This window comes from Oncorhynchus kisutch, linkage group LG1 (genome assembly GCF_002021735.2).
Source record: "Oncorhynchus kisutch isolate 150728-3 linkage group LG1, Okis_V2, whole genome shotgun sequence".
Classification (NCBI taxonomy): domain Eukaryota; kingdom Metazoa; phylum Chordata; class Actinopteri; order Salmoniformes; family Salmonidae; genus Oncorhynchus; species Oncorhynchus kisutch.
In genome coordinates, this window is record NC_034174.2 from 51,429,127 (window position 1) to 51,440,906 (window position 11,780).

The window sequence follows — 11,780 nt, forward strand, 5'->3', positions numbered from 1 at the left end:
ATAAGAAACTAGCTCCCTGGTACACAGAAAATACCCGAGCTCTGAAGCAAGATTCCAGAAAATTGGAACGGAAATGGCGCCACACCAAACTGGAAGTCTTCCGACTAGCTTGGAAGGACGGTACCTGTGCAGTACCGTAGAGCCCTTACTGCTGCTCGATCATCCTATTTTTCTAACTTAATTGAGGAAAATAAGAACCATCCGAAATTCCTTTTTGATACTGTCGCAAAGCTAACTAAAAAGCAGCATTCCCCAAGAGAGGATGACTTTCACTTTAGCAGTGATAAATTCATGAACTTCTTTGAGGAAAAGATTATGATTATTAGAAAGCAAATTACGGACTCCTCTTTAAACCTGCGTATTCCTCCAAACCTCAGTTGTCCTGAGTCTGCACAACTCTGCCAGGACCTAGGATCAAGAGAGACGCTCAAGTGTTTTAGTACTATATCTCTTGACACAATGATGAAAATAATCATGGCCTCTAAACCTTCAAGCTGCATACTGGACCCTATTCCAACTAAACTACTGAAAGAGCTGCTTCCTGTGCTTGGCCCTCCTATGTTGAACATAATAAACGGCTCTCTATCCACTGGATGTGTACCAAACTCACTAAAAGTGGCAGTAATAAAGCCTCTCTTGAAAAAGCCAAACCTTGACCCAGAAAATATAAAAAACTATCGGCCTATATCGAATCTTCCATTCCTCTCAAAAATTTTAGAGAAGGCTGTTGCGCAGCAACTCACTGCCTTCCTGAAGACAAACAATGTATACGAAATGCTTCAGTCTGGTTTTAGACCCCATCATAGCACTGAGACGGCACTTGTGAAGGTGGTAAATGACATTTTAATGGCATCGGACCGAGGCTCTGCATCTGTCCTCGTGCTCCTAGACCTTAGTGCTGCTTTTGATACCATCGATCACCAAATTCCTTTGGAGAGATTGGAAACCCAAATTGGTCTACACGGACATGTTCTGGCCTGGTTTAGATCTTATCTGTCGGAAAGATATCAGTTTGTCTCTGTGAATGGTTTGTCCTCTGACAAATCAACTGTAAATTTCAGTGTTCCTCAAGGTTCCGTTTTAGGACCACTATTGTTTTCACTATATATTTTACCTCTTGGGGATGTTATTCGAAAACATAATGTAAACTTTCACTACTATGCGGATGACACACAGCTGTACATTTCAATGAAACATGGTGAAGCCCCAAAATTGCCCTCGCTAGAAGCATGTGTTTCAGACATAAGGAAGTGGATGGCTGCAAACTTTCTACTATTAAACTCGGACAAAACAGAGATGCTTGTTCTAGGTCCCAAGAAACAAAGAGATCTTCTGTTGAATCTGACAATTAATCTTAATGGTTGTACAGTCGTCTCAAATAAAACTGTGAAGGACCTCGGGGTTACTCTGGACCCTGATCTCTCTTTTGAAGAACATATCAAGACCATTTCGAGGACAGCTTTTTTCCATCTACGTAACATTGCAAAAATCAGAAACTTTCTGTCCAGAAATTATGCAGAAAAATTAATCCATGCTTTTGTCACTTCTAGGTTAGACTACTGCAATGCTCTATTTTCCGGCTACCCGGATAAAGCACTAAATAAACTTCAGTTAGTGCTAAATACGGCTGCTAGAATCCTGACTAGAACCAAAAAATTTGATCATATTACTCCAGTGCTAGCCTCTCTACACTGGCTTCCTGTCAAAGCAAGGGCTGATTTCAAGGTTTTACTGCTAACCTACAAAGCATTACATGGGCTTGCTCCTACCTATCTCTCTGATTTGGTCCTGCCGTACATACCTACACGTACGCTACGGTCTCAAGACGCAGGCCTCCTAATTGTCCCTAGAATTTCTAAGCAAACAGCTGGAGGCAGGGTTTTCTCCTATAGAGCTCCATTTTTATGGAACGGTCTGCCTACCCATGTCAGAGACGCAAACTCGGTCTCAACCTTTAAGTCTTTACTGAAGACTCATCTCTTCAGTGGGTCATATGATTGAGTGTAGTCTGGCCCAGGAGTGGGAAGGTGAACGGAAAGGCTCTGGAGCAACGAACCACCCTTGCTGTCTCTGCCTGGCCGTTTCCCCTCTTTCCACTGGGATTCTCTGCCTCTAACCCTATTACAGGGGCTGAGTCACTGGCTTGCTGGGGCTCTCTCATGCCGTCCCTGGAGGGGGTGCGTCACCTGAGTGGGTTGATTCACTGTTGTGGTCATCCTGTCTGGGTTGGCGCCCCCCCCCTTGGGTTGTGCCGTGGCGGAGATCTTTGTGGGCTATACTCAGCCTTGTCTCAGGATGGTAAGTTGGTGGTTGAAGATATCCCTCTAGTGGTGTGGGGGCTGTGCTTTGGCAAAGTGGGTGGGGTTATATCCTTCCTGTTTGGCCCTGTCCGGGGGTGTCCTCGGATGGGGCCACAGTGTCTCCTGACCCCTCCTGTCTCAGCCTCCAGTATTTATGCTGCAGTAGTTTATGTGTCGGGGGGCTGGGGTCAGTTTGTTATATCTGGAGTACTTCTCCTGTCCTATTCGGTGTCCTGTGTGAATCTAAGTGTGCGTTCTCTAATTCTCTCCTTCTCTCTTTCTTTCTCTCTCTCGGAGGACCTGAGCCCTAGGACCATGCCCCAGGACTACCTGACATGATGACTGCTTGCTGTCCCCAGTCCACCTGGCCATGCTGCTGTTCCAGTTTCAACTGACCTGAGCCCTAGGACCATGCCCCAGGACTACCTGACATGATGACTCCTTGCTGTCCCCAGTCCACCTGACTGTGCTGCTGCTCCAGTTTCAACTGTTCTGCCTTATTATTATTCGACCATGCTGGTCATTTATGAACATTTGAACATCTTGGCCATGTTCTGTTATAATCTCCACCCGGCACAGCCAGAAGAGGACTGGTCACCCCACATAGCCTGGTTCCTCTCTAGGTTTCTTCCTAGGTATTGGCCTTTCTAGGGAGTTTTTCCTAGCCACCGTGCTTCTACACCTGCATTGCTTGCTGTTTGGGGTTTTAGGCTGGGTTTCTGTACAGCACTTTGAGATATCAGCTGATGTACGAAGGGCTATATAAATAAATTTGATTTGATTTGATTTGATTTAGTGTGCTGCTATGACCTTATATGGACTTGCGTTTTTGTTTTGATTATTAATGTGTTTTGCTGTCAAGACAGAGCAGCAACCCTGTGGGTTTCTACACTCTCATGTACACTCTGATGCCCAGTTGCCATGGAGTGAGTGTTTCATGGGGGAATTCACCCAACCCCATTCTGTCAGTGTCAGGGAATGAAGACAAACCCCCCTCATCACCCCCCACCCCCTCTAGACCAGCCCTGTCTGTTCACTGGTACAAGGTAGGCTGAAAATGCTAAACTCGCCAACTTCTTTACATTTGCCACCCAAACATGCTTGTTCAAAGAAAATGGCCTTCATATGCTATTTCTTTCAACTAATATCTGTAGCTGATCTACACTTTTTAAAACTGTTTTCAACTGTCGCTGAACAGATGTCATGAGCTGCATGTTATACTCTACTTTAATCAAGGGGATTGTATTCAAATGTATGTTTAGCCTAGTTTATCAGGGGAATTGTGATTCAACCAACATCTAAAGGGGAAAATATAGATATAAATAATGAAAGCAACATAATTTATTTATTTTCACGTCTACACAAAAAAATGATGGGTTGATTGGATGACCGTTGGGTTGTTTTCTTTAAAAAGGTTGGGTTGTTAATGCTGGGTTATTGAGATTTGGCTGAGTGGGAGGGTTAATTCTCCCGCCAAATCCAGAAGATCTAAGTGATCCGTCAAGCTTGTGAATGAGGATCGTTGCAGCTGTGCAGCAAGTCTACCAGACAGTGCAGCTTGTGCTGAGTGGAATTACTTTTTGATGGACAAATGGGCAAGGCGGTGAGTAAAAAGCTAGCTAGCCTACATTACTAATTATCCATTCAGGTTAAATAGACCTAGTTATCATAATATGTAATTATCTCAGTCATTGACAATTTTAGCTAATCTTATCTAGCACGCTAGCAAATAACCGCATGAATGCTAGCTTGAGATTTAGCTAGCATTTGCTAACTTAGCTGGCTAGCTAGCTAGCTATAGATTTTGTGAAGCTAGCTAGGCATATTCCCTGTCTCCGAGTACATTTAACATGGTTGTTGCTAGATTGCAAGCTTATAACTGATGTTTTTATGGTGGTACATTTATTCTATGTTTGTTTCTGAGTTAGCTGGCTAACGTAAACTCACCCCATTCCGTACAAATGTGCGCAACCACAACATTCAAACAATGCTACAAAGAAAACTAATGGGACTGTAGCGACTGTGTTGACTTCAAAATCGGGGGTGTGAACTAGGTTTCTATTCAAGCATTGATCGACATGGTAATGGCTCTATAGTATTGGAGAAAAGTTGAAAAAACGGACCCTCCGTTACATCGTGGCGTGTCATGTCGTAACGTACAGCAACTATTTCTGTCTTACAATCTCTCTCCACCAGGTGTAGCACTTCTCTCATCCTTTAAAAACAAGAAGTTGACAGTGACGGGGGTAAGGGGAGGATACCTAGTCATTTTTTTGCGTCATCATTGCATCCGATCATCATTCTCAAAGCCGCTGTTTACTTCTAAGATCACTTTAGCACCGCCCTAAAAACCCGATTCAAATTTGACACTAACCTTCAAATAGGTATGTAATGACACATTATATACACTCTTTATAGTGTTTTATTTACATTTTAGAGGCGATAAGGTGATAAGTTGGACAGATCGAGTGAAAAAAAAGCCATTTCCCCATACGACATCTCTCCTTAGTTTCGCTTCCCCACGCGCCATTTATAAAAAGACCCGACGGGGCTCATTACTTGCTTGAATTATGCAGAAACGGGCAGTGTTTAGGTCATTTAATTGATTCTGTTGGAAAGGGGAGAAATTGTGCTTTACAATGGTATTGACATTACAGTTGATCTGGAAGTATTACGTTTTTGGGGCACTAAAATAAGGGCAATTGTACGGACCAAGGCAATATACGAGTTTACGTGAGTTTACGTTAGCTAGTCTCAGTCTGGATACAGACAGTTACTTTAACGTTATATTGAAATGAAATGATTGTCTCAAATTGAAGCTATCCATTTTGACACTACTTAAACTGTGTTCATGTTATGTCTCCCCACTGCTCAGATACTAGAGGCTGAATGGCCCTGAGAGTGCTTCTCCCACCCCAAGTGTACCGAATGCAGATAGCTACATATTAAAATGAAAGTTGTTTCTGAAATGTTCATCCACGTTTATCCATTTTGGCTGTCCCCTAAAAGCTTGTTATGTCTTTGTCCCCAGATACTAAAGACGACATGGTTCTTGAGTGTTTCTCCCACCCCCAGTGTAGAGTGCAGGCAGCTACATATTGAAATTAAAGTAGTGTCTCAAATGTTCATCCACGTTTATCCATTTTGGCTGTCCCCTAAAAGCTTGTTATGTCTTTGTCCCCCAGATACTAAAAGACGACATGATCCTGAGAGTGTTTTTCCCAACCCCAGTGTAACGAGTTGGAAAGATGACTGCCCACCCAAGCATTGATGAGAATACATTTGGAATATTGAATATTATTTCATATGGAATACTTTAAATCAGAGGTGGGAAGTAACTAATTACAAATACTCTCGCTACTGTAAGGGCAGAAAGGCCAGACACTGGAGCAGAAGACTTTGTTTCGTTGTTGTTTTACATAAATTCCTATTGAAAATTGATACCTGGTAGGGGTTGGCGGAGGGTAAAGTGTTTACTTTTCTTCAGCCCCTTTCCTCGGCTTTAATTGGTAGGGCTGCTGTGATTTTCAAATGATGAATTGTGCTTCTAAAGTTGTTTTTAATTGTGTTTATCTTTTGCATGACTTCATTTTGTAGCTGAAATTAATATCTAAAAATAAACATTTTGTATTTTATCTACAATTTATCATGATTGGCCATATTTCATTTTAAGAATTTAATAGACTGTGTAGTGACGTTGTAACATTGGTTGTTATTGTTAGAAGTATTTGTACCTTTAGAAAATGAATGGATTTTGTAATAGAGAGAAGGTAGAAAAAAATAACCCAGCAATAAAGTAAGTAATAACTCACTGCTGGGTCAAAAATACATGGATAACAATTGCCCAGCAAAAGAGAAAAAGCAACCCACTGCTGGGTCAAACTAACCACATTTTGGGGCAAATCAAGTAACCCAACCATGCTGGGTCAAAATAACCCAGTGCTCGGTTACAGAAATTACCCAAGTTGACCCAGCATTTTTTTAATTTTTACATTTGGCCTATTTTATATGCCGCATACTTGCATTTTTCAAGTAGACAAGAGTGGTGAAAGAGTCCACTAAATAAGCACCAATGAGCACTAAGTGCTCAATAGGCTATATACGACAAGTAGGCTGTGTAGTCTATACTTGTATTTGCCCGGTCATACACTAAGAATCAACAGAATCTTGATTCCAGTGGTATCCTACCTAAGCAATTCTTCTCACTGCGAAAATAATTGATAGAGAAGTGCGCACGGCACAACCTGAATAAATGTAAGCACCCACACCTACCTCTCACACACCCTCTCTAGCTCATTTGAATTAATGTCATAACCCACTGAGCAAAATCTGGTTGATTCAACGTTGTTTCCATGTAATTTCAACAACAAAAATGAAATGTGATGACGTTGAATCAATGTGGAAAATTGTTTGGATTTGCAAAAAGTAATCAAAATAAGGGAATTTCATGTTTTTTTTTCACCCAACTTTGAACCTAAATCCAACGACATGGTGAATTTTTTTATTTATCTCACGTTGACTTCACATTAGTTGAAAATTACTCAACCAAATGTAAAACAAAACAAGGCGTTGACATTATGTCTGTGCCCAGTGGGAAGAACCTGTCCAACCGTGCTCTTGTGCTGTGTACTGTATGTAGTGGACAGCGGCGTATTAATATCTATAGCCTATCCATGTGATCTGTGTGAGTTGCGTGCGTTGGGGCTCTCAAAATCACTCAGAATAAATACCGTTATGCTGCTGCACCCCCACGTAGCTCTTCACCCACTGTTAATGCAAATTCCTTACAAAAGTCAGAGTTTTGCACAGAGATGTAAATACATTTATTAAACCAATATGGTTTGAAATCACGACTGTTAGCCTACATATGTTTGAAGATAGTCTTGTTGAGGTAACCTACACAAATTATGCGCACAAATATTGAAACGCAAATGGCTCCATACAAATTAAGATGTAGGCTACAGCACTCATTCCAGGTGATAATCTATCATTATACAACATTATCAACAGTTTATATATAACATTTTCTTTCAATAATGACACTATTGGATACGTTATGAGTATCTTACCTGCACGAGACGGTAACTTCAATCTTGGTCGCAGGTACCGTTGAGTTGAGCGGGTCGAAATCTCCAATTGTCGCCATGGTCAGGCTTTAAATCAGTTATTCTCAAATGTGAACTTCTCAGCTATGTTCAGCAAATACTCTTGAGCGATATCTTGTTTGAAAATATGTTCCATTCATTCACATGGGATTTTGTTTTTATAAAAGCACCAAGTATCGGCATTTGTTGACTAATGTCTTCGCAGAGTTGAGTGAGAGGCGCATACCTGTGGTTGAGACAAGTGGCAGCGCTCGAGACAGTCCTTGCTCGGAGGTGTGGCGATGGTGGATTTCATTCATCGAGGAGAGAGCGAAAGCTAGAGAGCGAGAGAGTGCACACAGGGGTCCTTCGCTCCGTACTTCTGCTTATCTATCAGCAGGTGGAGGCAGAGACTTTCGGGAAGTTGGTGCCAGCACAATGTTGGATTTCATAAGTTCATATGCATTTGGAGTGTGTGGTCTATGCAGCTCAACTGTGTACTGTAGTTTAAAAAAAATATCAAATATGATTAGAAGTACAATTGCATATAATGAATTATATTATGATCATATCATTTGGGTAGGGAGAGCTGCAATAACAATGATACATTTACAACAGTAAAATGCATTGCACCATAACACATTAGCTTGCGCTAATTATCAGTGCTTGTCCCGAGATAGACAGTGAAATGCCAAGAAAATCCAGAAAAATAAATACATACAAATACATACACATTTCACATACATAGCCTATATTCTATTACAGTACATACATGCACAGCAGACATACAGAGCCTTCAGAAAGTATTAATACCCCATTGACTTATTCCACATTTTGTTGTTTCAGCCTGAATTCAAAATTGTTTCAGTATTTTTCACCCATCTACACACATACCCCATAGTGAAAACTTGTTTTGCATATGTATTGAATATTAAATACAGAAATATCTCATTTACATAGGAATTCACACCCCTGAGTGTTATGTCATGTCAGAATCACCTTTGGCAGCGATTACAGTTGTGAGTCTTTGTGGTTAAGTCTCTTAGAGCTTTGCACACCCGGATTGTACAATATTTGCACATTATTTTTTTTTTAATTCTTCAAGCTCTTTCAAGTTGGTTGTTGATCATCGCTAGACAGCAATTTTCAAGTCTTGCCATAGATTTTCAAGCCTAATTAAGTCAGAACTGTAACTCAGCCACTCTGGAATATCCAATGTCACATTTGTAAGCAACTATATGTATATTTGGCCTTGTGTTATAGATTATTGTCCTGTTGAAAGGTGATTTTGTCTCCCAGTGTCTGTTGTAAAGCAGACTGAACCAGGTTTTCCTCCAGGATTTTGACTGTGCTTAGCTCTATTCCATTTATTTGAATCATAAAAAATTCCCTAGTCATTGCCAATGAATAGCATACCCATAACATGATGCAGCCAACACCATGCTTGAAAATATGAAGAGTGGTACTAAGTCATGTGTTATGTTGGATTTTCCCCAACCACAACGCTTTGTATTCAGGACATAAAGTTAATTACTTCACCAATTTTCTTGCAGTTTTACTTCAGTACCTTATTGCAAAAAAAAAAAGGATGCAGGTTTGGGAATACATTGGCAGTGGAATGGCCAGTACTGAAGAGCTCAATGACTTTCAACGTGGCACCGTCATAGGATGCCACCTTTCCAAAAAGTCAGTTCGTCAAATTTCTGCCCTGCTAGAGCTGCCCTGGTCAACTGTAAGTGCTTTTAGTGTGAAGTGGAAACGTCTAGGAGCAACAACGGCTCAGGCACGAGTTGGTAGGTCACACAAGCTCACAGAACAGGACCGAGAGAGAGTGCTGAAGCACGTAAGAATCGTCTGTCCTCGGGTTGCAACACTCACTACTGTGTTCCAAATTGCCTCTTGAAGCAACAGCAGCATAAGAACTGTTCGTCGGGAGCTTCATGAAATGGATTTCCATGGCCGGGCAGCCACACACAAGCATAAGATCACCATGCGCAATGCCAAGCTTTGGCCGGAGTGGTGTAAAGCTCGCCGCCATTGGACCCTGGAGCAGGAGAACGCTACCTCCCCCAATGCATAGTGCCAACTGCAAAGTTTGGTGGAGGAGGAATAACATTCTGGGGCAGTTTTTCATGGTTCGGCTAGGCCCCTTAGTTCCAGTGAAGCGAAATCTTAATGCTAACGCATACAATGACATTCTAGACGATTCTGTGCTTCCAAGTTTGCGGCAACAGTTTGGGGAAGGTCCTTTCCTGTTTCAGCATTGCAATGCCCCTGCGCATAAAGTAAAGTACATACAAAAAATGGTTTGTCAAGATCGGTGTGGAAGAACTTGACTGACCTGCACAGAGCCCTGACCTTAACCCCATCAAACACCTTTGAGATGAATTGGAATGAATGGATGAATTGGCTGAAAGTCCCCACAGCAATGTTCCAACATCTAGTGGAAAGCCTTCACAGAAGAGTGTCGGCTGTTATAGCAGCAAAGGTGTGACCAACTCCATATCAATGCCTATACTTTTGGAATGAGACATTCGATGAGAATGTGCCCACATACCATGTAGTGTATATATAGCCTATATAAAGGAAGAGAAGCTTATGTCTAACCCCAGAGAGAGAAATAGAGATATGCCAGTGGTATGCTATGACACCGACATGTAGATGGCTACCGTGTGGGCTATACAGATATAGACGTACAGAAGGAGGATCATTCGTTAACTCTGATAGGCCTGAAACTGACTTCCTCACCTCAAGTTCAACTATCGGAGTCAGTTGGTGCACTGCCTTCTTATCATAGGCCTGCAGTAGCTAAAGCTCGATAATAGCCACACCATACCAAACCTTCACAAACATTTCTAAATTTTATAAGTGTAACAGTCATGAAGAGGGTATGACAACATATTTTCTCACTCAGGAGACTGAAAAGATTTGGCATGGGTCTCCAGATCCTCAAAAAGTTCTACAGCTGCACCATAGAGAGCATCCTGACCGCTTGCATCACCGCCTGACATGCATCCGACCATAAGGCGCTACAGGGGGTAGTGCATACGGCCCAGTACATCACTGGGGCCAAGCTTCCTGCCATTCAGGAACTATGTAATAGGCGGTATAAGAAGAAGTCCCCAAAAATTGTCGAAGACTCCAGTCACCCAAGTCATAGACTGTTCTTTCTATTACCACACGGCAAGCCGTAACGGCGCGCCAGGTCTTGGTCCAAAAGGCTCCTTAACAACTTCTACTATTTACATTGACACCCCCCCCCCCCCCCCCTCCTTTGTTTTTACACTGCTGCTACTTGCTGTTTATGATGAGCTTGATGCTCCTTTCAATAAATATTGAGGGTCTTATTCTGGTGACATAATGATCGATGCTTGGCTGCCTTTGACAAATGAACATATTCTAGCACTGTATCTGCAAGCTGTTGGCTAGAGCACATTTGCCAAAACCATCTTGGTTTTCGATTTTCGGTTTCGAGATTTTTAATTTTTAAATGTTTACATTAAATGCATTATGAAATAATGACATTAAAGTGATTCTCTGTCAAGTCCACATTGGGTGGACATCAATATTAAATAATTTCATTCTTTAAAGTCATCATCTCCTCTCTGCTCAGGCAGCGGCAGCCAGCCAGACAAATGTGTGTATATATATATATATGCTCACTATACTGTACTGTTAGTCATCTTATATGTCGCAGAACTGTCTGACGAAATAATTGTAATAGTTATTTAAAGTAGCATACTTTAATGAACTGTCTCCATCCTCTCTTTGTTGTGTTGTGTATATTCCTCTCATGTGGTATATGCGTCTGTCTGTATCAAAACTAGCATAGCAGGCATGAAAGTGTTTCCTTCTCTGTCTGGGATGGAAAATCAGGCTTAATGGATTATGCTCATTGTGGTTAATTAACACGTTTCTGAGCTGAACTAGGTTGAATATTTGCCTAACTCCCTTCAGCCCAGCACCCCATATAGTTCTCGACTTGATTTCTCTTGTGAATGATTTGATTTATCTCAAGAGAAACACCCGGTTGGGCAAAAAAACTTTATAGAATTTAAAACAATAAATATATACAGACAAAATACAACAGACAGATGAACACAAATATCAATGACATCACATGTTACCACCGCATCCATCTCCAGTGCTTGTAAAACTATGCCATACCTCAAATTGCACTATTCAGTTTTTCTGTCGCCCACACATTTTCAATATTTAAATAATAATGCATTTGATCCATTCAATGTCTTAAATATGGAGGATCATTTGATCATTTCCAGCTAAGACAAAAGGTTTTCCAAAATGATTCATGAGAAAAGTATGGTCCAACCCATTGAGTATCTCACTGCACCCTCATATGCCATGTCTTCAAATATGCAAATAGATGGATATGTTA

The 11,780-nt window shown here is 41.4% G+C and overlaps 1 protein-coding gene across 1 annotated transcript in view; it reads right to left on the reverse strand.

Moving 5' to 3' along the window:
* LOC109867580 (copine-9-like) overlaps nt 1-7,716 on the reverse strand; it is a 224,315-nt gene extending 216,599 nt beyond the window's left edge. Inside the window, exon 1 of the mRNA XM_031826680.1 lies at nt 7,370-7,716. Coding sequence (XP_031682540.1) covers nt 7,370-7,446 — 77 coding nt within the window. The 5' untranslated portion in view covers nt 7,447-7,716. The remainder of the gene's footprint in view (nt 1-7,369) is intronic.
* Between the last annotated feature and the right edge of the window lie 4,064 nt (nt 7,717-11,780).